This window comes from Mus musculus, chromosome 5, assembly GCF_000001635.26.
Source record: "Mus musculus strain C57BL/6J chromosome 5, GRCm38.p6 C57BL/6J".
In the NCBI taxonomy this organism is placed as follows: Eukaryota; Metazoa; Chordata; class Mammalia; order Rodentia; family Muridae; genus Mus; species Mus musculus.
The window spans coordinates 27,439,517-27,465,306 of record NC_000071.6 but is presented as its reverse complement, the minus strand read 5'-3'; the positions used below and the strand labels follow the sequence as shown (position 1 = coordinate 27,465,306).

Here is a 25,790-nt window from a genome sequence, read left to right as displayed (position 1 = left end):
CTCCCTCAACAGTTTTGTAGGATTTTTTTTTTGCATGCAGAGCTCACCTCCATTTTGTTACATTTATCTCTAATTATTCAATATGAAGGATGTTTCATAGATATAAAATCAGATGAAGTCTCAATGCCAAAACACATAAGTTGCTAATATACAGGGCTTATTTAATGGGCATCCTAACTTTATGTTTAGAAGTGTTAAATTTTGATTTGTGTCTAAAAAAAATAGATTCCTTGGAATTTTCTTCATAGTTATCTTTTCTATGAATATATTCTTCTACTCACCCTATGTTGTACCCAGTAGGTCCCGAAACTGAAGGAGGTAGGCATTGCTAGCTTGCTGGACTGTAAAGGTGAGGCAGTCAGACTTTGCCCCTTTGTTTGGTGGCCACAGAGTCTCTGTCAGTAATGTCATCTGCCTGCTCATTAGCACTTTGCTCTGAGATTTTGTAATGAATGTGTTTTGGGTTCTTATGATGCCTTTCATCTATATACAAAGTAATTTTGTTGTTTTGTTCTTTTTAGTCTGTCAATATGATAAATGATATTGTTTTCTCTTCAGATGGGAAGTCAACCTTATGCTTCCAGAATAAATTATACCCAGCCATGATGCATTATCTCCTGCATATATTTTTGAGCTTCATGTACCCTTGTTACGTTGAAGATTTCTGCATCTGTGAGCATGAGGAAGATTGCTCTCTAGTAGTATATTGGTTGAATTTTCATCTTAAAGTGCTGCTGACTACTAAATGAACTAGGGAAGCATTATTACTTCATCCTCTGATATTTGTTCAGCCCTTCTCCCTTTTCTGTTGCTATAACAAAGGATCTGAGACAAAACAATTTACAGAGAGTAACAGTTGATTTGCTTTATAGTTTTACAATCTAGGAAGTCTGAGAAGCACAGGCATGTGGTGAGGTCTGTCTGTCTGTACCATGACACTGAGATAGAAGCATGGATAGCACTCAGGAGTATCTTTCCTTGTTACAGAGCCACTCATTGTCATTATAGGCCAGTTCCCCAAAGCCTCACCCACCCTTGATTATGACAGAGATCTTCCACCTCCACATTCACATAAGAATTTGGAAGCTGGTTTTCTGATACAAGAATTTGGGAGGATGTATTCACAACATAGTATAACTTCAAATAAAACTGATGTCATCTCTTCTTTAAATATTCAGAAGCCCTTTAAGCCTTACATTTTCTATGTGTAGTAGAAAAAATTTCTTCAATTTATGATAGCCATTAGGGACTGTCTCAGTTACCTTTTCACTGTTGTGATATGACACCATAATCAAGGAAACTTTGAAAAGAAAATTTATTTGGGCTTACAATTTCAGAGGATTCGAGTCCATGAGCATCATGGCAGGGAGCTTGGCAGTGGACAGATAGTCATGGTTCTGGAGCAGTAGTTGAGAGTTTGTATCAACTGCTAAGGTCTGTCAAAACAGGGTAAGATAGTCCTTCATAACTCCTGCTTCACTTAAGGTCTGTTGGATGGTTCTGGGCCAGAAGGATGCTTCTAGACCAGAAGACAGATTTTCCAACATTATAAGGAATAATGGGGACTCTCCAGGCAGTCATTTGTCTCTACAAATTGTATAAAATTTGAAAGCTATGCCTTTATGCTCTCTACATATTCAGGTAATATTTAATTCCTTCTCAGATCTTTGACAGGGTTGAAGACTAATTATAGTCTCATAATTGAACTTAAGTTGTTTAGCATTAAGGAAGATATTCTGGATTTAAAAGGATGGATTTCAGATAGTAATACAAGTAAAAATCAAATATAATTGAGATACAGAATTATAAATTCTTTAAGTTATTATAGATGATAGAATACTAAACTGCCAAATATGATGAACTGTATGTTATGCATCTATATCATCCTTTACAACTTACATACTTGTTATAACTATGTTCAATGTATACCTGAGAGAAAAGAGCCTTTTTAATTGGACAAAAAAGGAGAAATGTAGCTGCTTATATTTTATTGATTTGCACAAGAGGTTCTCCACATAACTTTTGGGAACCTGCCCCCAGTTATTTCTGATTGGTAAATAAAGATGTCAGCAGCGAATGGCTGGGGAGGAGCTAGAGAGGCATGATGTTAGGGTTTCTGGACTTCAGGCCATGAGAAGAAGATACAGCATGCCTGAGGATGTGCAAGGCAGAGAGACAGAACTTCCATGTAAAGGAGCTGGGAGAGCGTGGCCCGAAGGGCTGCTAAATTGGGTCAGGAGCAGCCAAGAAGGAACATAGAAATTAGTTAAATAGTAACTTAAATAATAGAATTATTAGTGGGAGGAAGATTTTAATAACATAGAGTCTAGGCAGATGCCCAGCTATTGTCCTGCATAAGGCATATTAAATATAAAGACTGTCTATGTGTGTGTTTCATTTGGGAACCTAAACCATTGAGGTAGAAAGCAACCTCACACTGGACTTTATTAAAAATTTAATACTACAGATTGTGAGTTTAAAAAGACTGTGATTTGCATCCATTTACACCATTTTCTATGTGGAAGTTTGAGAAATTCTTAATTGCTCGTACTTCTGTAAAATGGATATAACATTTGTTTCCACCTTGTGTTCAATGAGAACATTCAAGGGAGTAATAATACAACCCGAACACAAGGATACAAAGCTGGTGTTGCCATTGATCTGAGCATGATATCTTTAGTGTACTTTCAAAGTTAGCAGTTCTCTACTTGTGGGTCATGACCTCCACAGGGGTTACACATCACATAGGCTACATATCAGGCATTTGCACTACAATTCATAACAGTAGCAAAATTAGTTATAAAAGTAGTAATGAAATAATTTTATGGTTGGGGGTCACTACAACATGAGAAACTGTATTAAAGGGTCAAACATTAGGAATGTTGAAAACCACTGCCATAGGTAGAAAAGCACATGTTAGTATAGATGTGGGGACTTTGTAGCTACCTCTGGTGTTCAGTTTTATATATGAGGTTGTGCTTTGAGTCAGAAATGTTTCCCAGAGGCCTTCTGTGTTTTGAATGCTTGTTCTCCAGCTTCAGGATATAGGATGTGGTTGAAAGTAGGCCACTGTGGGATGTCCTTTAGTGCTTTTTCCAAGTTCTACTGTTATTTGCTTCTTGATCTATCATGACACGGGCTGCTTCTACTGCAAGCTTTCACCACTCCAAAGGGAGTGTTATCTCCATGCCTTATGTCATAATGGATTGAACTAAAACAAAGCTTTCTTAAATTTTCTTAAAAATGCCTCTCTCGGGTGTTTTCCACTATCTATAGGCAGTTAGTGGTTGATGAGGAAGGGACAGACTTTTTTTAGTGGTGTAGCCACTGGCAAGATTCTCATGTCCTTTCAGTTAACCTTTTACCCATAGTCCTGTAAATAACCCTAATGAAATGGTTCATCAAACAACAAAACCCCCCAAAGCTTTGAAAATCAGCAGGGAATGAGTTGCTTAGAGGAGGGGGGTCAGCATGAGTGAGAGGGGACAAAAGAGACAAATGGAGCTGAATATGATGAAATAAATTATATAAACATATGGAAATGGCATGAGAACCTTTATTATACATATATATGTTTAATATGTGTTAATAAAAACGTAAATGTTTAACTAAGGTTTTATCAGGGTTCTAATGAGCATCATATTAGAGTTTGGTTCAGAGAACTGACCTTTCGATATTATCTTTAAAAGTTTTCAAATCTTTAACAAGATTTTATGATCTGTCTTACTCAAAGCTTTGCCCTATTGAAGTGGTATATAATTTCCATCTATTTATGTGTAAAACAGTAGGCTCTTCCTACCTGCCTAAAGACAGTGGCAGGGGAGCAAAATCTTTGCTGTTTTTAGAACAATCTTTTTTGTGAAACCCACAAAGAGAGAAGTAAAGTATGTGATGAGGTTGGTAGAAAGCAAACATCGATGGGTTTCCTGACTCACAGGAGGTCATACATGTAATTCAGTTGAACACCTGTCAAACTCAAAGGGACAACTGCATTGTCCTCATCAATGAGGAAGGAGGCTTGTGGACTGGCAGGCTTCTGAGCTTGCCTCTGCCTCCCTTTTCATCTAAAATCATCTTTTGTAATCAGACTGACTCAAGAACTGAGGTCACTGCAGTGAATGGCAGGGGGAACACAAGGTTTGGTAGCCAATTAGCAGGTTGGGAGGGAGGCTGGCTGTCTACCACCAGAGCCTGTTCTGATAGCTTTGTCTGAGTCTTCTCTGACCCGGGGAATGCCTGGGCCTCTACTGCTGCATCTATATGTAGTCTTTAGGCTAAGTTGTATGTTCTGCCGTTTGTTTATTCCAGAGCACATTTAGTGACCTCCAGGAGCAGGCCTTAGCATATGATGGTGCCCCTTTGCACAACCAAGTCACAACCATAGTTCTGCAGTGGGGCACCCTTATTAGAGGTGAACTATGACCTCAGCCCACTAAGACACACATGACCTCCATGTGTCTGAGGTATGGCTTATAGCAAACCCATCATTTGAGGTTCTGCTTTCAGCAGCATCTATTACCCAGGGGCAATTGTGTCCTGAAAACAGCAAATGGAAAGCTCCAGAAGTAATTCATTTGGAGTGGGGTGCCATGATGCATGACTTCAGGTGCCATCTGCCTTGGGTATGACCTGTGCCTTTGCCCAGCAAACCCATTGAGTGCACACACTATGAACACATTTATCTTTCAGCACAAGCCTCAGGGATCAGACTGACTGTCACAATACTGCAGTGCTGAGGTCAAGCCATTCTTATCTCACATAATGATGATTTAAAAACACAAAAGCAAGGCTGGCAGTCTGAGTGTGCCAAAGAGAGGCTTTAACAAGCCTCTGTTAAGAGAAAAAAATGCAAGGGGAAACAAACCACACACTACAATAAGAATGAATTCCCCACTTGAACTTGTGAAGAAGGAGTAGAAAACATATGCTAGCTTTACTGACTGTCATGGAGCTAAGGCCACAGTGTGCTCACTGAGGGTGAAAGGTCACTGATCCTAGAATTTGGGTGGAGCACATGGATGCAAGCATTAACTGAGCACCTTGGAAGGTGTCCTTTGGGACCAAAGCATTCCACTCCAGTGTGGAATTAATCAAAGCTCTCTCAGCTCCAAGCTACCAGCTGTAAAACTCAGAAATCTTTTAGCTTCTTATTTTCTGTTCTGTTTTGCTGAAGACATTACATCCTTCAGACACAGTGCTTGGAGGAACTGAGCTGTAACTGACCTGGAAGCCTCCTCCCTGAGGACTGGCTCTTGTAGTATTGGAAGGTGCTACGCAAACTCTCAAGGGAGAAAAGAAATCAACAGCCTTACCCAGCTGTAAAAGCTCAGAAGCACAACATTGACCAGAATGGTAAGACACTCCAAGCAGTGAATAGTGGTCCTCACATGCAGGGGCCAGACAACGGTCATCTAATAGAACTTAATGCTTGTTCAACACAAGGGAAATCATGCTTGGAACTTTAAACCCAACCATATAACTGTGACAACTGCAGAGGCTGTAGGTGCTGAAGGAGAACCTGCTACTGCCATTTCCTTAATTCAGGATACTTTCTAAGTGTATTCTAAATAGTTAATCTTGTAACCACAGGTAGGTGTAGTTTGCATCCCTCATAAAAGAAACTTGTTGCTGTAGCATATAGGACTATTACAGAGATCCACAACTGGTCAAATGCAAAGAATACATGCCCACTCCAGTTTGTACATCTATAATGCAACTTTTACAACTAAGGCTCAAGAAAGAGTGCAGAAGGCTGGGTATAAAGATTGTAGGAGGTAGAGACCAGGACACCTTCTGTGTGATAGTGTCTTGCGTATATGATAAGGAATACACATTTATGAAGTATTAACAATATGGTCACTCAAACAAGACATGCACAATGACAAACCAGCTGACATGCCAACATGGAAGGGAAAAAATGAAAAATTTCATGAGACCCTATACCTAGATGAATAGCTACAAGCAGCTAGTGCTTGCTAGGAAGTCATCTAATTCCAAATGATAATCCCTAAACACATGTATATATGACAACACCTAGGATAGATGATAGATAGATAAATAGACAGATGATAGGTTGATAGATGGTAGATAGATAGATAGACAGATATAGAGATACATAGATAAATGATAGGTAGATGGATGGATGGATAGGTAGGTAGGTAGATAGATAGGTAGATAGATAGATAGATAGGTAGATAGATAGATAGGTAGATAGATAGATAGATAGATAGATAGATGAGATACAGAGATACAGAGATACATTGATAGATGTCACACTAGTTGGGAGGAACACAGAGGAGTTGGAGGCCAGGAGGGAGGGGTAGAAATAATGCAAATGTATACTTACATATGCAATTCTCAAAAACAAACCCATAAACAAAAAGAACCTATAATTGCCCTGGCTAGTTCTATGTCAACCTGACACAAGCTGCAGTTATATAAAAGGAGAGAACATCAGTTGAGAACATGCCTCAATAAGATCCAAATGAAAGGTGTTTTCTTAACTAGGGATTGATGGGGGAGGGTCCAGCCCATCGTGGGTAGTTCCACCCCTGGGTTGGTGGTCTTCTATAAGAAAGCAGATTGAACAAGCCAGTAAGCGTCCCTCCATGGTCTCTGCATCATTCCTGGCCTGAATGAGTTCCTGCCCTGACCTCCTTCAGGATGAACAGTGCTGTGGAAGTGTAAGCCAAATAAATACTCTCAACCCCAAATTTCTTTGGTCATGGTGTGTCATCACAGCAATAGCAACCTGGAATAAGACAGTAATATAACAGAATCGTGTATTTTGGCTTCTGTGGTTCCTAAGAATTTCAGCTAGGTGAGGCTATTGTGTGCAGTGTTTAGGTGCCCTTCTTGTCACACTGTAGGCAAAGTTTAGAGTATGACAAACTACTAGCCCTTCACCCCAATAACCTTGTGGTGTCCTTTGTCCTGAGGTGGCCTGGTGTGGTGGTTAGTTTAAACTGTCAACCTTCAGAGTCTCAGGGAAGGTTTGTCAATATTAGGCTGGCCTGAGGGGATGTTTGTAAAGATTATCTTAACTGAGGGGGGAAGAGCTACCATAAACTTGAGCTGGCTGAATAGGATCAGGAGTGGGAGCATTGTAGGGCTGGCCAGCCCCAATCCCATCTGAGGGGCAGCCACTAGTGCCTGCCAGGTTTCGCTTTCTGTGAGAAAATGAACCATGGGTACCAGATCATCCTATTTTTTTCAGAAAATGCCAGAAATCTGGATTTCAAGCTGAAATAAATCAGTCCTTAGCCAAGCAAAATATTTGAGGGACAGCACAAGCTGCCAGTTTCCATATGATAACAAAGACAGGTCATTTTCCCTTCTAGGGTTTACTCCCATGCTAAACCAGACTGAGCCTCAGATCAGAGATTCCCTGAAGGCTGAACTGGTCTGTCAATGTTACCACATGCTCATCACATGTAGGCCAAGGGCACGGAGAGCTGTGGGTAGGAGCAGCTGAAGCTAATCAGGGTCCTTGACCTGAGGTGGAGCCATTTCCCATTCATCAGTGATGATGCCCAACAGAATTTCCATTGTTCCCAGGTAGCTGAACCCTGGACTCAGGAACAAATGGGTAAGAGGCTAAGGGCAAGGACTCAGTTTCCCCAAACTTGTCACCTAGCTGGGCAGAGTGGACAGCAGTTCATGAAGCCCTGGGTAGAAATTAATTAAAGTGCAGCAAGTGGCAATTACTCCAGCGGCTCACTGGAGGAAGGAAACAGAAAGAGAGGGGACCTCATGTTCTGATTCCCAGGAATTTTGCAGTTCCTCCGCAGGCTGTGGCTGCTCCGGTCTCCAAGCAGTTGCCTAATTATGCCCTTCTTGTGAAAAGTAAGGACTACTTAATTTGCAGAGATGAAGATAATATCAAAATTTGATGTCTAATAGTGATGTAAGGCAATGTAAGTTAAGAGAAACAAAATGTTTTTTTTTATTATTTAAATGTTATTATGGCCACTAAAATAAATAGCTCAAGTTAAGTTAGCAGGGGAGCAAGGCATAGTGGCAGAACCATGGCACAGATGCCTTCTTGGCAGCCAGCCTTCCCTTCCAAGAACATCCAGGCATCCATACAGCTCTTCATATTCATCGTAGGAGGGCAGCAATATCTCATCTCTTTGGAACACTAGGTTCAAATTTTATGAACCAGACTAAAATTATTGAATAAACACCATGAGTCAGCATCTGTGCAAATTGCCTTAGGAAACAATGCAGAGTTCTGCCAGCAAGCAAGATGAGCTGTTGCATGGTTCACACTTAATTCCTGGCCCTTTGATACAGTGATGCATCCTCCACTACTCACTGATGTGTGAGCATCCTGCTGGACTCTTCCATGGAGTTTATAGAGCATCATGAATCCTTTTCATATTGCCCCAGTGCCTCTGGAGCTGTTGCTTTAAGGACTACATCTTAATTCACTGTTGTCCTTGCACTCACCTCAGTGATGCCTGAGTTCCAGGTATCTGTGTTACTGTAAGTCACTGAACCTTCAGGCTGTTTACTAGTCAAAACTTCCCCAGAGCAGCTCCAAATGTACATAGGTGTTTCCAGGCTTCCTCCTAACTGTCTGGCGCAACTTAAATGACACACAAGCCTTGCACTAGTCTCACGAATAAAGGGGCGCAGAATGAGTGTGCACATGGCAGAAGTCAGATAACAGATGCCAGAGCCTCGTGGACATAGCCGCATGCCTGAGGCCTTGCTGCCCTCCAACCTGCTGCCAGAAGTGGACACAACATCTGCTGGGACCCTGTCACTGACACACAAGCCCTTGTTTCTCCTACTACCTGGGAGTCAGAGTTCACCTGACTATGCTACAACTTCATGGTAAGAACACCCCCGCCCTCAGGACCCTTCAAAAGCAGGAACTCTTGCTATCTCTTTGAGTGGAAGGTTCTCTGTTTCTCTCCTTCTCTCTCTCCTCCTCCTCTCTGTCTTCAGAACTCCACAGCACTGTGCACACTGTTAATTCTCCCCTAACGACTCTCAGTGCCTCCTCTTGAACCTGCCACTTCTCATTTTCATTCCTAAAATCTAACAACATGCCACCTCGGCCAACTCTCCTGAGACAGCCCTGCAGAACCACCAGGATGGTGTATAAGGATGAAGCTGGGGTTCTGTTCACGGCTATTCTCTGATTCTTTATCTGAGAAGAGTTAGAATTCCAGTTTATAAGCCAATAATAATTTAGCTGAAAAGAGTTAAATATCAAGTGTAGGCCACGGACCTCTCCATTTGAGAAGTTTTGTTCTATTCTGTAATTGTAGAGATGGTGCTAAGTTTCCTTAGGATTTTAGGGCCTGCAATGCCTACTTAAGTCAGTAATATGTAGTATGGCCACTTGAAGCACACTTCCATGAGAAAATAAGGGAGAGCCACAGAAGGGAGACAAGGCAGGTGAGAAAATACAGTCTGCTGCTCAGCAGAGAAAAAACTTGTTAGACTTCCCAAGTTTGGGGTGACTAGTAGGCCTATGTCAAACCCCAGCAGAAGCAGGTGATTTTCTTACAGTGGCCCACTGCTCAGGGCAAAAGGTGTATAACATGCCAAAGACTTTCTTTGTTAACAGACAACTCTGCTTAGAACAGCAAAAGTAGAATAAGAGCAAAATAAAATGCTCCAGAATTCTTGAGACATCAAATACAACTCATGTGAAAGTTTCTTTGGGTTTGATTTTTATCTGATTAGCAAGGGACTCCTCCTTGCCTTCCTCTGTACAGCAGCAGCCCATACCCTATTAGGAAGAAGATTCTGCCATCTACTATTGCTGCCTGAATATCCATAGTCGGCTACCTATTGATGCTGCCTGGACACTTGGATGGCCCAGTTCAGCACATTGTTAAAACCATGCTCCCGTGGCCTTGGCTGTCTTCTGTATCTTCCTGTTTAAATACTCCCATTCCTTTTACCTGCGCCCTGAACACTGCCTAAACTCTCCAGGCTAGATGAACATCTATCTGTACGTGACTCACATTTTAAAGAATGGTATATGTGATCTCTCATATAGCACCACGATGTTCCTGGCTCCTGAGAGTCAGTACTTGGACAGACATTACAAATAGTAGGGGTCCTGTAGTCCTCAAGCCCTGTTCCAGTGGGAAGGCAGATCCAAAGCTCACGGTCATAATCCTGATGCCAAATGGGTCCTCCATATCTCTTATTCGTACAGATGTTTCTAGAAAACTGATCACTTCTGTTCTGTCATTCTTTAATATTCATTTATAAGACACAGCTGCTGGCTGGAGCAGGACTTACAGCTGAGAGCATGGTGGAGGCTACATTAGAAATAATGGACTAGAGGCTGGAGAGACCGCTCAGCAATTAAGAGCCAGCTGCTCGTCCAGAGGACCTGGATTTAGTTCACAGCCCAACACAGCAGCTTACAACTATCTGTAAGTCCAGTCCCAGGTGATCCAGTGTATTTTGTTTGTTTGTTTGTTTGTTTTTCTGGTGCCTCCTCAGGCATCGTGCATGCATACAGACATACATGCAGACACCCACACCCATAAAATAAATACATACAAAGTAAAAAGTAATGAACCAATGGTCTCAGTGAAGAAATTGTGGCTGCAAGAGCGCAAGGCAATGTATCACACTGGGTCCACAGTAAAGAAGCAGAGTGGTGAATACCTGTGTTCCACTCTCCTCCTCTGTATTCCACGAAGTGCCTTCACACCTTAACTAGCTTAATCTTGTCGATCATGCCCAGACATGCCCAGAAGTTGGTTTCCATGGTGATCTTACATAGTGTCAACCTGACACTATTTAGTCATCACAAGTCTGTCTCTTGTCAGCTTGACAGCCATGTATATCACTTTTAGGCTATTACCTTCAAGCTTTGCCTCTATAGACCTATGGCCACCTTGAAATACAGAATACATTCAGCCTGACTTCAGAAATAAGTCTTTAACAGTGTCGACACCGCTTAAAATTCCAAGTTTCACTTGAGACTTAAGGCTGTGACCAACAGAGTATCCCTTCAAATCAGGGGTCAAAATAAATTTTTTCCTTCTTAAGCTGCAGGTGCTATGTGTTTTGTTACAGCAAACATGACAAGTACCAATAATGATCCTGTTAACTTCTTTCATTAATGACACTGTGTGGGAAGAGTAAGGTATGACACACTGCATGAGGCCAACACTCAACCCAAGTGAGCCCCTGTCCCCTCTAAGACAGGACTTCTCTGTGTAGCTCTGGTTGTCCTGGTACTTACGGAGTGCTGGGATTAAAGGCATACACCACCAATGCCTGGCTGCAGCCAAAGTTCTTATCAGTCACAAAGACACTGACTTGGCTCCTTCTTACAGAGTCACATGTCCTCCCATCCAATCACCTCAAGCTAAGAAAGAGGCTAGAATCAAAGATATAACTGACCTGTTTTTAATTGGATGAGGAAAAAGAATTTGCTTAGTGAGATTTCAGGATATATTTTAAAATTCTGCTGACCACAGAATTCCCAGTTTGTTTTCTGTTTCTCCACTTGTCTTCCAGACCAAACATAAAATCTCAATTGGCCTCACAGAGGTTTCAGGCTGCCTTTAGTAATTTAAATGACCACAAGGTCTCTGGAATTCAGTAGCTGCCTTTAGTAGTTTAAACAACCTCAAGGTCTCTGGAATTCAGTTAGGAATGGACCACCTATTGGTCAACAGAAGGGGTTATGGGTTGGGCTATTCCTACAGGATTGGTGGAGCTGTTTGGGAGGATTGTGGAACGTCTTGGGAGGTGGGGATGATTCTCTGAGATTGGACCTGAGGCTGCAACAGACTTCCTAATTAGCTTCCTTCTCCACTGAGCTGTGACTGAGCAGCTGCCCTGGGATCCAGCCTCCATGGGCCCTTCTGCTGTCAGGACTGACTGTGGCCTCCTCAGACCATCAACTTACATAAGCTTCCCCTCCCAGAAGTTGCTCCTTGCCAGGGTTTTGGTCACAGCGATGAAAAGATGAGAAGAGTGACAGAGAAGCACAGAATGTACCATGCTCCACACTTCCTGCTCCCTTGGTCTCACCCTGCCTCTCCTTAGGGAGGTACCCCATGTGCAGGTATTTTATTCTTGGGTCTCACAAGAGCCCCCACGTGTTCCAGGATGGCAGGAGAAATTATTTTCAACTTGGAAATAAAGGAACAGTGAAAAAGTAAGCATGTGCGAAGACATTAAGCCAGACTCTGCATCTGAATTACAGTACGGGCCACAAAGTGACATTTACTCAGTGTCTTTTAAAAATCCTGTTTCTGGCAGCATTTAAATGTGGCACTGAGTCAAAAATTTCCATTGATCAGATTGTATGTATTCAGTGTCCAATAAGTGTTTGTAAATTAGTGCATTGATGATACTTTAGTACAATAAAGATTGGTAATTGAATAAGCCAGTTAATGTATAAGATGTATTTCTGTACCTATGATGGATTCTGAAATTATCTCACTAGTTTGCTAAGATAGGCACAGTTAAATATGGCCTGTTAAAACTGCTGATCTTAAAGATTTATTTTTTTATGTGTATAGGTGTTTTGTTTGCATATATGTCTATATACCAGGTATACCTTATGCATGAAGTGGCCAAAAGAGGGCAATGGATCCCCTGGGACTAGAGTTATAGACAGCTGAGAACCACCTTGTGGGTGCTAGGAACCTAGATTCTCTGGAAGAATAATCAGTGATCTTAATCATCTGTCCATCACCTTAAGGGTATCTTCTGAATGCACAACTATGTGTATACTCTCTGCTTGTATTAAACCACACCCCAAGCTAGAAATGTCAACATCTTCAGCAGCAGGAAAAGTGTTTCTCCTCCTGAAGAACACTTTAAAGCAATTCTGTAGCGTTAATATTTGAAGTAGGCTGAGTCAGATGAATTCTTAATAATTTTACCCAAAACGACATCTTAGTGCAATAGGATAAGCACATTCCTCTCTTTCCTAGTCCTTTATGTGGAATATGATTTGATCCAAGCCCAATATTCACTCCTGGGAGTGGTACCTTCAAAGGGCCAGGCTGTATAAAAGGTAGCATGCATCTATGTTAAAGATATAGCATCCTTTCAATAGAGAATGAAACAGTTGACTGTCCCTAGGAGCTAAGAGTATAGAGGGCTTTCTCTGGGTCCAGGAAGGGTGGTCAGTTAAGAAGTCTTCCTTTCTTTTGCTGGGAAGAGCTCCTGGACTTGGACACCACTGACTTGTGGAAGGAACTCCTAGAGGCTCATCGGCTAGTGGCCTTCCCAGGACTGACTGGCCTTTTCTACAGTTCCTCTTGCCTACCTTCCTGCAGCCTGTGATCCTTCCTCAGACCTGACTCTCATTCAGCTGCTTTATCAGCACTCTGACCCGGAAGTTCCACCTTTTTCCAGTTCTCCCTATTCACGTGTTTACCCTTACTTTTTTCTTGTACTCCCCAAGGGAAGCAGGCCAGAAAATGATCAACCTTCAGGCTCATGGAGGCACCTCCCATAAGACCAAACATGAGCCCGTTGTAAACAAAGAATCAAAGTCAATTCTGACCATGAACCTCCGTCAGCTTTTTATATTTTCACACACAAATCCAAAACAGGTCTTCCTGGTTGAAAACGCAATATTTTCAGTTAGGCTTAAAACCCCTACTGTACCCATTGTTCTCCATCACGAAACTGAGAAGGCAGAGATTTAATCTTCTTAAATAAGATTGAGCGAGTTCTCTTGAAGCATTACACTGTAGGTTTTATTGTGATTGTCCTGTAAATGTGTCTTTGGTCTTTGGTCTTTACCTTTCAATTATACTTGATATGCAACACTTGCTTCCAACACCTGTGGAAGGATTTTTAGGATCCCCAAAGAAAGCAGGCTTTCAACTTATTAAATTAGTGTGCTTTCAATTTCCCATTATCTTTAGTTGCTCAGCCAGTGGTATTACAAGTTAATGCTTTTCCTCGGCTCTACCGAAACTTGAAACCTAAAGTCATTTTCTGCTTTATTGACTTGCAGGAGGGAAAAAAATTACTCTGAAATTATCCTGGTCATTAGACAGAGTACTTACAATTTTTTTGCCTTCTATTAACACCGTGGAATTATTTGTTTCAACATTCCGCAGTATGACACTCCCTTTCCGTTCTCTGTAGATGAATTCCTTATCTACAAGAGGGAAAAAGAAAAAAAAAAAAGACACGAGTCATCCAGAAACCTGTTTCAGTGTTTGATAGATGTGTGTGAAGTGAATTGTGGTGGATTGTGTAGTTATCTCGAGAGGGGTCCTTTAAATGCAATGTCTACTTCCTGTTCCAGCAGTGTGGCTCCAGGGATGCTCATCCCCGAGTCACCTCTTCTCTGTTCAGGCAACAAAGCACATGTGGGCAGAGTTTGAGGATATGCAGGACTTTCTTGGGTAGGGCATATAGAGTGGACACACCAAGCAGACAGAGTCTGCTACTACTGGAGAGTTGGTAGCAAATGGATCAACGGTCTCGTAGATCTGAAATGACCTGTGTCCACCACCTGAACGTCAGCTGTCCTCTCGCCTCCAAGCTTCTGGTGGAATTCAGGAAGGGTTTCTCAGTTTTCTGCTATGGGCAATTTTTGAATCTATCATCGACTGTCAGTGACTCTGGTCTCTCTAATTTCCAATTATTTCCTTGAAAATTGGTAATTGAGGATGATAGCTCAGTAGGTAAAATGCTTGCTTTGAAAGTATGGTATCCTGAGTTTGATCCCCAGCACCCACTTAAAAATTGTTGGGAATGGAGGTACATGTAGCTAATCCCAGCACTTGGGAGGCAAAGACAGGTAGCTCTCTGGGGCTCACTGCTAGGCAGCCGATTCAATGAGCTTCAGTATAGTGAGAGGCCCTGTCTCAAATAACAGGATGAACAGCATCCTGGGACCTCTGCTCTCCACACCTATGTACATTGTACCCACATGTACACCCACCAACCCCCTAATAACAAATCACATACTAAATAGTATACAAGTGTACACGAATCTGTGCCTGTAGGGAATACAGTGTCTGAAGGGTGGACCTGTGGGTGGCCCACTGTGGAGTTAGTTTTCTGTTAGAAAGTACTTAGGAGGCTGCATATCAGTTCTATATGAAGTCTGCAGAAAGGGCTTGCCACTTATTCCGACACTTAACCTGACACAGACCTATCCCTACCCATTTTCTACCTTTCACAATGAGTGAGTTTAAAAAAAAAAAAAGATTCCTTTTATATGTATGTTTGCAACTGTGTGGGGACCTCCAGAAGTCAGAAGAGGGGTTAGATCCTCTAAAGATGGAGTTCCAGGTAGTTGTAAGCTATCTAATGTGGGAGATGGGAACTGAACTCAGGTCCTTTGCAAGGGCAGCACACACTCTTAATCACTGAGCTCTCAAATGGGTGTATCTGTCAGTCAAATCTGTGTTAACCTGGGAGGATACAACAGTGCCTCATGACACAGGTGAGTGCCCCTAACAGTGGTTTTAGACCCTGTCCTTTCTGGCAAAGGCTCTGTTCTAAGAACTACCATCTCTATAGGGAAGCCAACTCCATACCTGCTCAATAAACCTGTCTGATAAGTTTAAACAACAACAAAAACAACAACCCCAAAAACCTGTCTAAAGAAACAGACAAGCAAAAGATCCAAGAGAAGAAGGTGAATAATCTGGAAGGCAGAGAGGAGGAGGAGGAGGAGGAGGAGGAGGAGGAGGAGGAGGAGGGAGAGCCACAAAAGGAGAGTTGGGGCAACTAAGATCAAAATACATTGTATATGGAACCTCACCTTTGACCTTGGTTGAGACAGGGTTTCAGTACTCCCTGTAGTGTATGTCATGCTAGCTGGCCTTTACCTGCAGGCTTTAACTCATGGCTTTCCATTCCATCACCTGTGTCTGCCCCTCTGTCAATGTCACCTCGTGATGTTTTCTGTAGATTTCCAGCAAGTCTTGGGTCAAATTGTGTAAAGTTTTTGTCTTGCTTTTCCCCACTTGTGTAGTCCTGTATATACCCTTGCTTTTCTGAAAAATTTGGAATGAGCCAAGCCAGGGAAAGTGTGGGCCAGGCCATTGCTGCAATGGGTGCACAGCTCGCCCCAGGGCCACTGCTGTCACAGCAGGTCTGTCCTTTTTCTTTCACTTTACCACTTCTAAATATATTTAATGATGGGTGTTTTAAAAAGACAAGTTCTTCCAACTCTATGTCATGTATTTTGACCAGGGGTGCAACAGCAGATCATTATATTGGCTGATGAGTGAGATTCAGAAAGGCAATGCCCTGTGATTTTTCTCATCTGTGGATTCTAGATTACATGTAGACACATCAAACTTTTTACACTAATATATGTCAAAGATGTCATGGCACTAGGAAAGGGGATATTTGTGCCTAGTAACTTTTCTGTTGCTATGATGATCTCCATTACCAAGGATAACTTGGGGAGGAAAGGATTCATTACATCTTAGAGCTTATAGTCCACCATGAAGGGAGGTCAGAGAAAGAACCCAAGGTAGGAACCTGGAGGTAGGAGCCAATGCAAAGGCTATGGAGGAGCGCTGCTTACTGGCTTGCTTCCCATGACTTGCTTCTTATGCCACCCAGGACCACCTCCCAGGGCTGGTATTTCCTATGGTAACTAGGCTCTTCCATATTAACAATTAATCAAGAAAATGCCATATACATGCTGCAACAGCCCAGTCTTCGGGAGGGAATCCTTCAACTGTGGTTTGCTCTTCTGAACTGACTCCAGCTGGTGTCAGGTTGACAAGAACTAACCAGTACCATTTGTTCTTCTGGTCCACAGACAATGTATTTCTGTCTTCTTAGGGTCATATTGACACTAAAGACATTTTCAGGAGATGGATTTTGATCGTCACATAATACATCAGCCCCAAACTCTCTAGCATTTTTATGGTACTATAATAATCACTTAGCTATTATTTGGGTATTTCTATTGATTAATATAAAATTAATTTTCATTATTGCAGCTCTCCTCAATGTAAGTTTTATTTATAGTCCATTTAAAAAATAGATTCCTTAAGAGGGTTTTCATTTCCAAAACCCAGTCAGTTAACACAGGGCAGACAGTTCTGTTCAGGCCTGGCGAGCATCATCAGACTATCAGGGTCAGTGCCAGAGACTTGAAGAGGCACATTTGCTTTATTCTTGATGTTAAGTAGCGGTGGTGCTTCACTATTGAATTTGAGAGTCTGAGTCTGTGATCGTCTATTGTTTTATTGTTGAGAGGTCTCATGTTTCAAGGTTGTTGACTATTACATAATGCTTTTACTCCAACACTGTAGTCACCATGGGAGTTTTTGTCAATCCAGTGAGCTGTGTTTTTAGATGCACTCACAGGACCACCTCCAGTGCTATAATATGCTGCTTCCCAGAGTCTTCGTTTAATCTTATGATACTTGACTCTGACTTTTGCATCTGGCATCATGGAGGATGATAACTAGTTTGGTTTCTCTTGTCTGGAGCTTGGCTTCATTGACTTCATCACATGAGTTGGAAAGTATTTGGACCGGCTCTCCTTTATAAACAAATGTAGCTCAGATTTGTGCATTTTTAATGACATCTCTGGGCCTCAAGTTTTCTTGGTAGAAGGTTTGAGATCCCCAACTTAAGTTCTTCAATTGATACAGAGCCATTTACATTTTTCTACTTATTCTCAAGTCTGTTTTGATAATGTGAGTCACTCAAGAAAGCTGTCCATTGAGTATGTAGCATTTTAAAAAGAGTGTAGGAGGGAAGACATTTATTTTCCCATTCATAGCAAAAGACAGTTGAGCAAGAAAAAAAGTGGACAAATTAATTTAAAAAAGAGTTTTACTGGAATGAGACACTTGAAGGGAAATCAGGGAAATGGGTGAAGCTTGTATCTTTCTATGCTTTGGGCTGGTGGAAAGTGGACAAGGATGGGCCCGATGGGACCCTGAGAGTCTGATCCCACAATGACAACCTGTGTGCTCCCTGCTCCTGTCCTTTGTGACCCTAAGTCTTCAGTGATAGGAGCACCCAATTTCTATGCATGGCAGGGAGGTACTTTAAAGCAAATCATAGAATCCTTGACATCCTGCTTTGGAAAGGAGGACAGGCTAGTGGATTCTTTGCTTCTACTACTGTAAGCATTGGATCCTGATATTTGGGGGTCCCTTGCCTTGATTCTAGCAGTACAAACTTTGCTCCTAATACCATGTGATTATCTTTTTAGGAGGTTGATAGTTTATGACTTCATAGGATAAAATGTTTTCTGGAAAGGACAGTTTATGAGCTTCTTGTCCTCTAGACTGTAGACATTCATTGGTTTTATTGATTTTTGCAAACACTAACATTTTGACAACATCATTTCCATCTCAGTACTTGACTTGATGACGTCTACTTGATGAAGTTCAGCTACTTTCTTTATCTCTTTTTGTTTTGTTTACTTTACCCTTAACATGGTCTTCTTTTTCTAGGTTTTTAGAGGTGAGCACTGGGTCTTTTATGTAATATTTTCCACTCTTACAAAAAATGCTATCAAAGTTAACCAATTTGCTTCTATGGGTGGCAACAGATGCATCTCACATACTTTTTATTGTTTATGGCTGTGTATTACATGTATGGTTGGGTGTCTCTGTGAATGCATATGCCTATGCTAATGGAGGCTAGAAGAGTGTGGTGGATTCCCTTTAACTATAGTTGTAGGAAGTTGTGAATGGTCCAATGTGAGTCCTGAAACTGAACTCCGATCTGGAAGAGCAACATATGCTCTTAACTTCCAAGGCATTCTCTAGCTCCTAGGTCTTAAAATTAAAACAGATTTACTTTATTTATGCATGTTTCTGTGTACATGTATGTGAACATGTATGTGCAGGTGCCCCAGCACAGGACAGAAGAGGGCATAAGATCCCTTGGAGCTTGAGTTACAGGTATGTGGTGAGCCATCTCTGTGGTGGTTGCTGGAGTAGAAACTCTAATCCTCCTGAGAGAGCAGCAAGCACTCTGAATCACTGAGTCACTTCTCTAGGCCCCAATCTCACAAAATTTAACATGGTGTACTATATAATTATTCATTCTATATGACTCAAATTGATGTAACACAATCTCTATGCAAATTTTAATGTTGGTTTTATACAGATGTTTAAAAAATCATAAATTCCTACAGAACCACAAAGAACCTCAACATGCCAAGACAATGCTAAATAAAAATGCACAAAGCTAGCACCATTTGTTGAAAATGCAGTCTTTCTTCCACTGGATGGTTTTAGCTCTCTTGTCGAAGATCAAGTGGCCATAGGTGTGTGGGTTCATTTCTGGGTCTTCAATTCTATTCCATAGGTCTACTTGTCTGTCACTATACCAGTACCATGCAGTTTTTATCACACTTGCTCTGTGGTAAAGCTTTAGGTCAGGGATGGTGATTCCACCAGAGGTTCTTTTATCCTTGAGAAGAGTTTTTGCTATCCTAGGTTTTTTGTTATTCTAGATGAATTTGCAGATTGCTCTTTCTAATTCGTTGAAGAATTGAGTTGGAATTTTGATGGGGATTGCATTGAATCTGTAGATTGCTTTTGGCAAGATAGCCATTTTTACAATGTTGATCCTGCCAATCCATGAGCATGGGAGATCTTTCCATCTTCTGAGATCTTCTTTAATTTCTTTCTTCAGAGACTTGAAGTTTTTATCATACAGATCTTTCACTTCCTTAGTTAGAGTCACACCAAGGTATTTTATATTATTTGTGACTATTGAGAAGGGTGTTGTTTCCCTAATTTCTTTCTCAGCCTGTTTATTCTTTGTGTAGAGAAAGGCCATTGACTTGTTTGAGTTAATTTTATATCCTGCTACTTCACAGAAGCTGTTTATCAGGTTTAGGAGTTCTCTGGTGGAATTTTTAGGGTCACTGATATATACTATCATATCCTCTGCAAAAAGTGATATTTTGACTTCCTCTTTTCCAATTTGTATCCCCTTGATCTCCTTTTGTTGTCTAATTGCTCTGGCTAGGACTTCAAGAACAATGTTGAATAGGTATGGAGAGAGTGGACAGCCTTGTCTAGTCCCTGATATTAGTGGGATTGCTTCAAGCTTTTCACCATTTACTTTGATGTTGGCTACTGGTTTGCTGTAGATTGCTTTTATCATGGTTAGGTACGGGCCTTGAATTCCTGATCTTTCCAAGACTTTTATCATGAATGGGTGTTAGATCTTGTCGAATGCTTTTTCCACATCTAACGAGATGATCATGTGGTTTTTGTCTTTGAGTTTGTTTATATAATGGATTACGTTGATGGATTTCTGTATATTAAACCATCCCTGCATCCCTGGAATAAAACCTACTTGGTCAGGATGGATGATTGCTTTAATGTGTTCTTGGATTCGGTTAGCGAGAATTTTATTGAGGATTTTTTTGCATCTATATTCATAAGGGAAATTGGTCTGAAGTTCTCTATCTTTATTGGATCTTTCTGTGGTTTAGGTATCAGAGTAATTGTGGCTTCATAGAATGAATTGGGTAGAGTTCCATCTACTTCTATTTTGTGGAATAGTTTGTGCAGAACTGGAATTAGATCTTCTTTGAAGGTCTGGTTGAACTCTGCACTAAACCCATCTGGTCCTGGGCTTTTTTTGGCTGGGAGACTATTAATGACTGCTTCTATTTCTTTTGGGGATATGGGACTGTTTAGATCGTTAACTTGATCCTGATTTAACTTTGGTACCTGGTATCTGTCTAGAAATTTGTCCATTTCATCCAGGTTTTCCAGTTTTGTTGAGTATATAGCCTTTTGTAGAAGGATCTGATGGTGTTTTGGATTTCTCCAGGATCTGTTGTTATGTCTCCCTTTTCATTTCTGATTTTGTTATAAATCTAAGTGGATCAAGGAACTTCACATAAAACCAGAGACACTGAAACTTATAGAGGAGAAAGTGGGGAAAAGCCTCGAAGATATGGGCATAGGAGAAAAATTCCTGAATAGAACAGCAATGGCTTGTGCTGTAAGATCGAGAATCAACAAATGGGACCTCATGAAACTGCAAAGCTTCTGCAAGGCAAAAGATACTGTCAATAAGACAAAAAGGCCACCAATAGATTGGGAAAGGATCTTTACCTATTCTAAATCAGATAGGGGACTAATATCCAATATATATAAAGAACTGAAGAGGGTGGACTCCAGAAAATCAAATAACCCCATTAAAAAATGGGGCTCAGAATTGAACAAAGAATTCTCACCTGAGGAATACCGAATGGCAGAGAAGCACCTGAAAAAATGTTCAACATCCTTAATTATCAGGGAAATGCAAATCAAAACAACCCTGAGATTCCACCTCACACCAGTCAGAATGGCTAAGATCAAAAATTCAGGTGACAGCAGATGCTGGCGAGGATGTGGAGAAAGAGGAACACTCCTCCACTGTTGGTGGGATTGCAAGCTTGTATAACCCCTCTGGAAATCAGTCTGGCAGTTCCTTAGAAAATTGGACATAGTACTACCGGAGGATCCAGCAATACCTCTTCTGGGCATATATCCAGAAGATGTCCCAACCGGTATGAAGGACACATGCTCCACTATGTTCATAGCAGCCTTATTTATAATAGTCAGAAGCTGGAAAGAACCCAGATGCCCCTCAACAGAGGAATGGATACAGAAAATGTGGTACATTTACACAATGGAGTACTACTCAGCTATTAAAAAGAATGAATTTATGAAATTCCTAGGCAAATGGATGGACCTGGAGGGCATCATCCTGAGCGAGGTAACCCAATCACAAAGGAACTCACACAATATGTACTCACAGATAAGTGGATACTAGCCCAAAACTTAGTATACCCAAGATATAAGATACAATTTGCCAAAATTTTGCATGAAACTCTAGAAGAATGAAGACCAAAGTGTGGACACTGTGCCCCTTCTTAGAATTGGGAACAAAACACCCATGGAAGGAGTTACAGAGACAAAGTTTGGAGCTGAGACAAAAGGATGGACCATCTAGAGACTGCCTTATCTAGGGATCCACCCCACAATCAGCTTCCAAACGCTGACACCACTGCATACACTAGCAAGATTTTGCTGAAAGGACCCAGATATAGCTGTCTCTTGTGAGACTAGGCAGGGGCCTAGCAAACACATAAGTGGATGCTCACAGTCAGCTATTGGATGGATCACAGGGCCCCCAATGGAGGAGCTAGAGAAAGTATCCAAGGAGCTAAAGAGATGTGCAACCCTGTAGGTGCAACAACATTATGAACTAACCAGTACCCCGGAGCTCTTGACTCTAGCTACATATGTATCAAAAGATGGCCTAGTCGGCCATCACTGGAAAGAGAGGCCCATTGGACACACAAACTTTATATGCCCCAGTACAGGGGAATGCCAGGGCCAAAAGAATGAGAATGGGTGGGTAGGGAAGTGGGGGGGAGGGTATGGGGGACTTTTGGGATAGCATTGGAAATGTCATTGAGGAAAATATGTAATAAAAAAAATCGAAAAAAAAAAAGGAAAAGAAATATACACTTCCTTTTTTTACATTCTTAAACGTGAACGTCCAACTCGCCAGCAAGAAAGAAAAAAAAAATGCACAAAGCTGAGGACACCACACCCATATTTCAAAACCTGACTCAAGGAAGCTATAGTGAAAACACTATTGTGTTCCCACACACACACTTAAAATCTTAGAGGAAGTAATAAAACATTGGCTTGAGCAATGATATTCGGAGTAGCAAGGCCCTAGAAAACCAGCAGCAAAAGTACCAGCAAGCGACTTAGTAGCAAATTCAAATGTGTCTCTGTTTACCAATTTTAGCTGCATTTTATTACTCTCGTTGGGCTGTGGCTACCCTAGTGATTGTAATACATTGTAGGTCTTCAACTCTTCACTGCTGGCAAACTCTATTTCTTAGGAAATGCAGAACTCTCTTGAGCCCCCCGGGGCTCATCTATTCCCATTTTATTGCAGCTGTCATGCATGTGGTACCAACATGCTTCACACATTCTACAAGACAAGGTTCTTTTTGCCTATTGCAATATGTTAAGGTGAAATGTCATAAAGTTGAAGTTATCTTATTCTGCATTCATCCTTTCTAATTCCTGATACTGCCTGTTGCTAGTAACAATCCTGTGTTCCTATTGAGCACCATTTTTTTTTTGTGTTTGAAGAGTTTCTTACACTCTCTGGTTATATGGGTTCACTTGTAGCAAGCTTGTTTATCTTTTCTGAAAATGTCTCCTTTTCCCCTGTTTTGTTTGTTTGTTTGATTGATTTTGGTTTTGGGGTTTTATTTTGGTTTTTCGTTTTGTTTTGTTTTGTTTTTCGAGACAGGGTTTCTCTGTGTATCCCTGGCTGTCCTGGAACTCACTTTTGTAGACCTGGCTGGCCTCAAACTCAGAAATCTGCCTGCCTCTGCCTCCTGAGTGCTGGGATTAAAGGCATGCGCCACCACGCCTGGCTTCCCCTCATTCCAGGTTGATAATTTTATAGTTTCTTTCTTTTCTTTTCTCTTTCTTTAATCATTTTGAAGATTTGTTCCATTCACTTCCGGCTGACATGGCTTCTAGCAGGAAGGCAGCATTGGACTGACCATTTCCTGGTTCCCAGAGTCATCTTCTTTTGGTTCTTTTGTGTTGGTTTCAACACACTAAATATGAACTCTAGAGTGGGCCTCTGGAAGACTTTGTCTGGTGGTTTCTGTATGCCAAGTCTTAAAAATGTGCATCTTTTGTCTGCCCTTGAGAGTGGTCTCGAGCCTCTATTTGGCCCGTAGTTGGTGGACCTGTTTGGGAAGGATTAGCAGGTATGGCCTTGCTGGAGGAGTTGTGTTTGTGGGGTGGGCTAAGAGGTCTCAAAAGCCAATGCCAGGCCTAGTTTGCTCTTTTTCTCTAACTTGATGATCAGGATGTAAGTTTTCAGTTACTGCTCCAGTGCCATGCCTGCTTGCCTGTTCCCATGCTTCTGATCATGATGGTCATGGATTCACCCTCTGAAACTATAAGGTTCCAATTAAATGCTATCTTTTGTAAGTTGCCTTGGTCACTGTGTCTCTTCTGAGACAGACCTGAACCATATTTGCTGACTATCCAATTTGACTAACTTTATTCATCTCCTTTACTTCTTGTTTTCCAATTGTATAAATACTGGGGCGCTTGATATCACCTCCCAGTTTCTGATTCACATTCTCTCTCTCCAATCCCTCTGTCTGTCTATCTTTGTATCTGTATGTGTGTATGGTATGCATATTTGTGGGGGATATGCATGTATGTACAGATGCCCATACACATGTGTGCAAATAGGGAGTCTTGCTCTATCACATTATTGATCTACATTATTCACTGAAGCAAGATCTCTCTATTAAATCTTGACTTCACTGATGTAGCAAGTCTACCTGGCTGACTTACCCTTACTTCCTGTCTCTGGAAGTATAGGTGGTCCCTGTACCTACCCAGTAAATATGTGGATGATGGAGGATCCAGATTCCTACCTAGCTATCTCCTTCTCCTTCCTTCACATACCCTCCTCTCTGTTTGCCTGGGATCTCTTGGACTTCTCTTGGACTGCCATCAAGGTCATCTCAGTCCTTTGCCATAGTCATTCATGGATCAATGCGACCAATTCAACTTCTCAGCCCAGTAATTTATCTTTTTCCATTTAGAAACCTCCATTTTGCTTATCACTTCTATTTTCCTATCTAGACCTCACATTTCCCTGCCAGAGTTTCTGTTCACTGAATGCATGCTCGTCTCAATTTTTTAGCACAGCTTCCTTTCTTGGCTCCAAACTCTGCTTCATTTTGAGTCAAGCTTGACTCCTATTCTTTCCTGCTTGGGGTAGTCTTTCTTCAGGTCTTTGTTATTCGGAAACATTTTGGTCATGTCCTAGACAACATCGATTTTCAATATTGGCTCCTGCCTACTGCCCCAGCTCCTGCCCTCTGCCCTAGGTCCTGCCTACTGACCCTGGTTCCTGCCCACTACCCTGGCTTCTTCTACTGCCCCAGTTCCTGCCCTCTGCAAAACAGGGATGGATATAGTGTGTTTCCAGATTATACTTTTTGTGCCTCTTCATGAGATGTTGCCAGAGTTTTTGTCCCTATAATTATAATGTGAATAAATGTTACTTGGAAACAGGGAGGTGATATAACACAGGACAAGGAATGGTGTCACACAAGGAATTGCACTTGATGCCATAGACAATGAGGTGATGTCACACAGGAAAGTACATTTGATACCATGGGAAAGGGAAATTATGTCACACAAAGAGAGAAATATGAAGTCACAAAGGGACATAGAGATGATGTCATACAGAGAAAGAAATGTGAAGTCACACAGGGACATGGAGGTGATGTCACACAGGGAAGTGCATTTGATACCATGGGAAAGGAGATGATGTCACACAGAGAAAGAAGTGTGAAGTCACATAAGAACAGGCAGATGATGTCATACAGAGAGATATGAAGTCACACAGGAACTGGGAGATTATATCACACAGGGACATGCATTTGATACCACAGTGACAAGGAAATAAATCTGAAAAGGCATCCTCGCAGAGGTCCCAAGGACAAGAGTCTGAGAGAGTCTGACCAAAAGCTTAGGGAAATACCAACTGCTAGTTATTGTCCTGTGCCAAAAGGGCACACTGCCCTGTTTTGCAGAGGGCAGGAACTGGGGCAGTAGAAGAAGCCAGGGTAGTGGGCAGGAACCAGGGTCAGTAGGCAGGACCTAGGGCAGAGGGCAGGAGCTGGGGCAGTAGGCAGGAGCCAATATTGAAAATCGATGTTGTCTAGGACATGACCAAAAGGGTCTGTGCACTTAAAGGGTATCCTTACTCTCAGTATTCTGGATACAATAGAATTCTCCAGTGCT

The 25,790-nt window shown here is 41.6% G+C and overlaps 1 protein-coding gene across 4 annotated transcripts in view; it reads right to left on the bottom strand.

Annotated features, from left to right (window-relative positions):
* Dpp6 (dipeptidylpeptidase 6) overlaps positions 1-25,790 on the bottom strand; it is a 910,144-nt gene that overhangs the window by 262,194 nt on the left and 622,160 nt on the right. For all 4 annotated transcript variants that reach the window (NM_010075.2, NM_001198886.1, NM_207282.3 and 1 more), the window contains exon 4: positions 14,025-14,119. In NM_010075.2, the coding sequence (NP_034205.1) occupies positions 14,025-14,119 (95 nt within the window). The remainder of the gene's footprint in view (positions 1-14,024; positions 14,120-25,790) is intronic.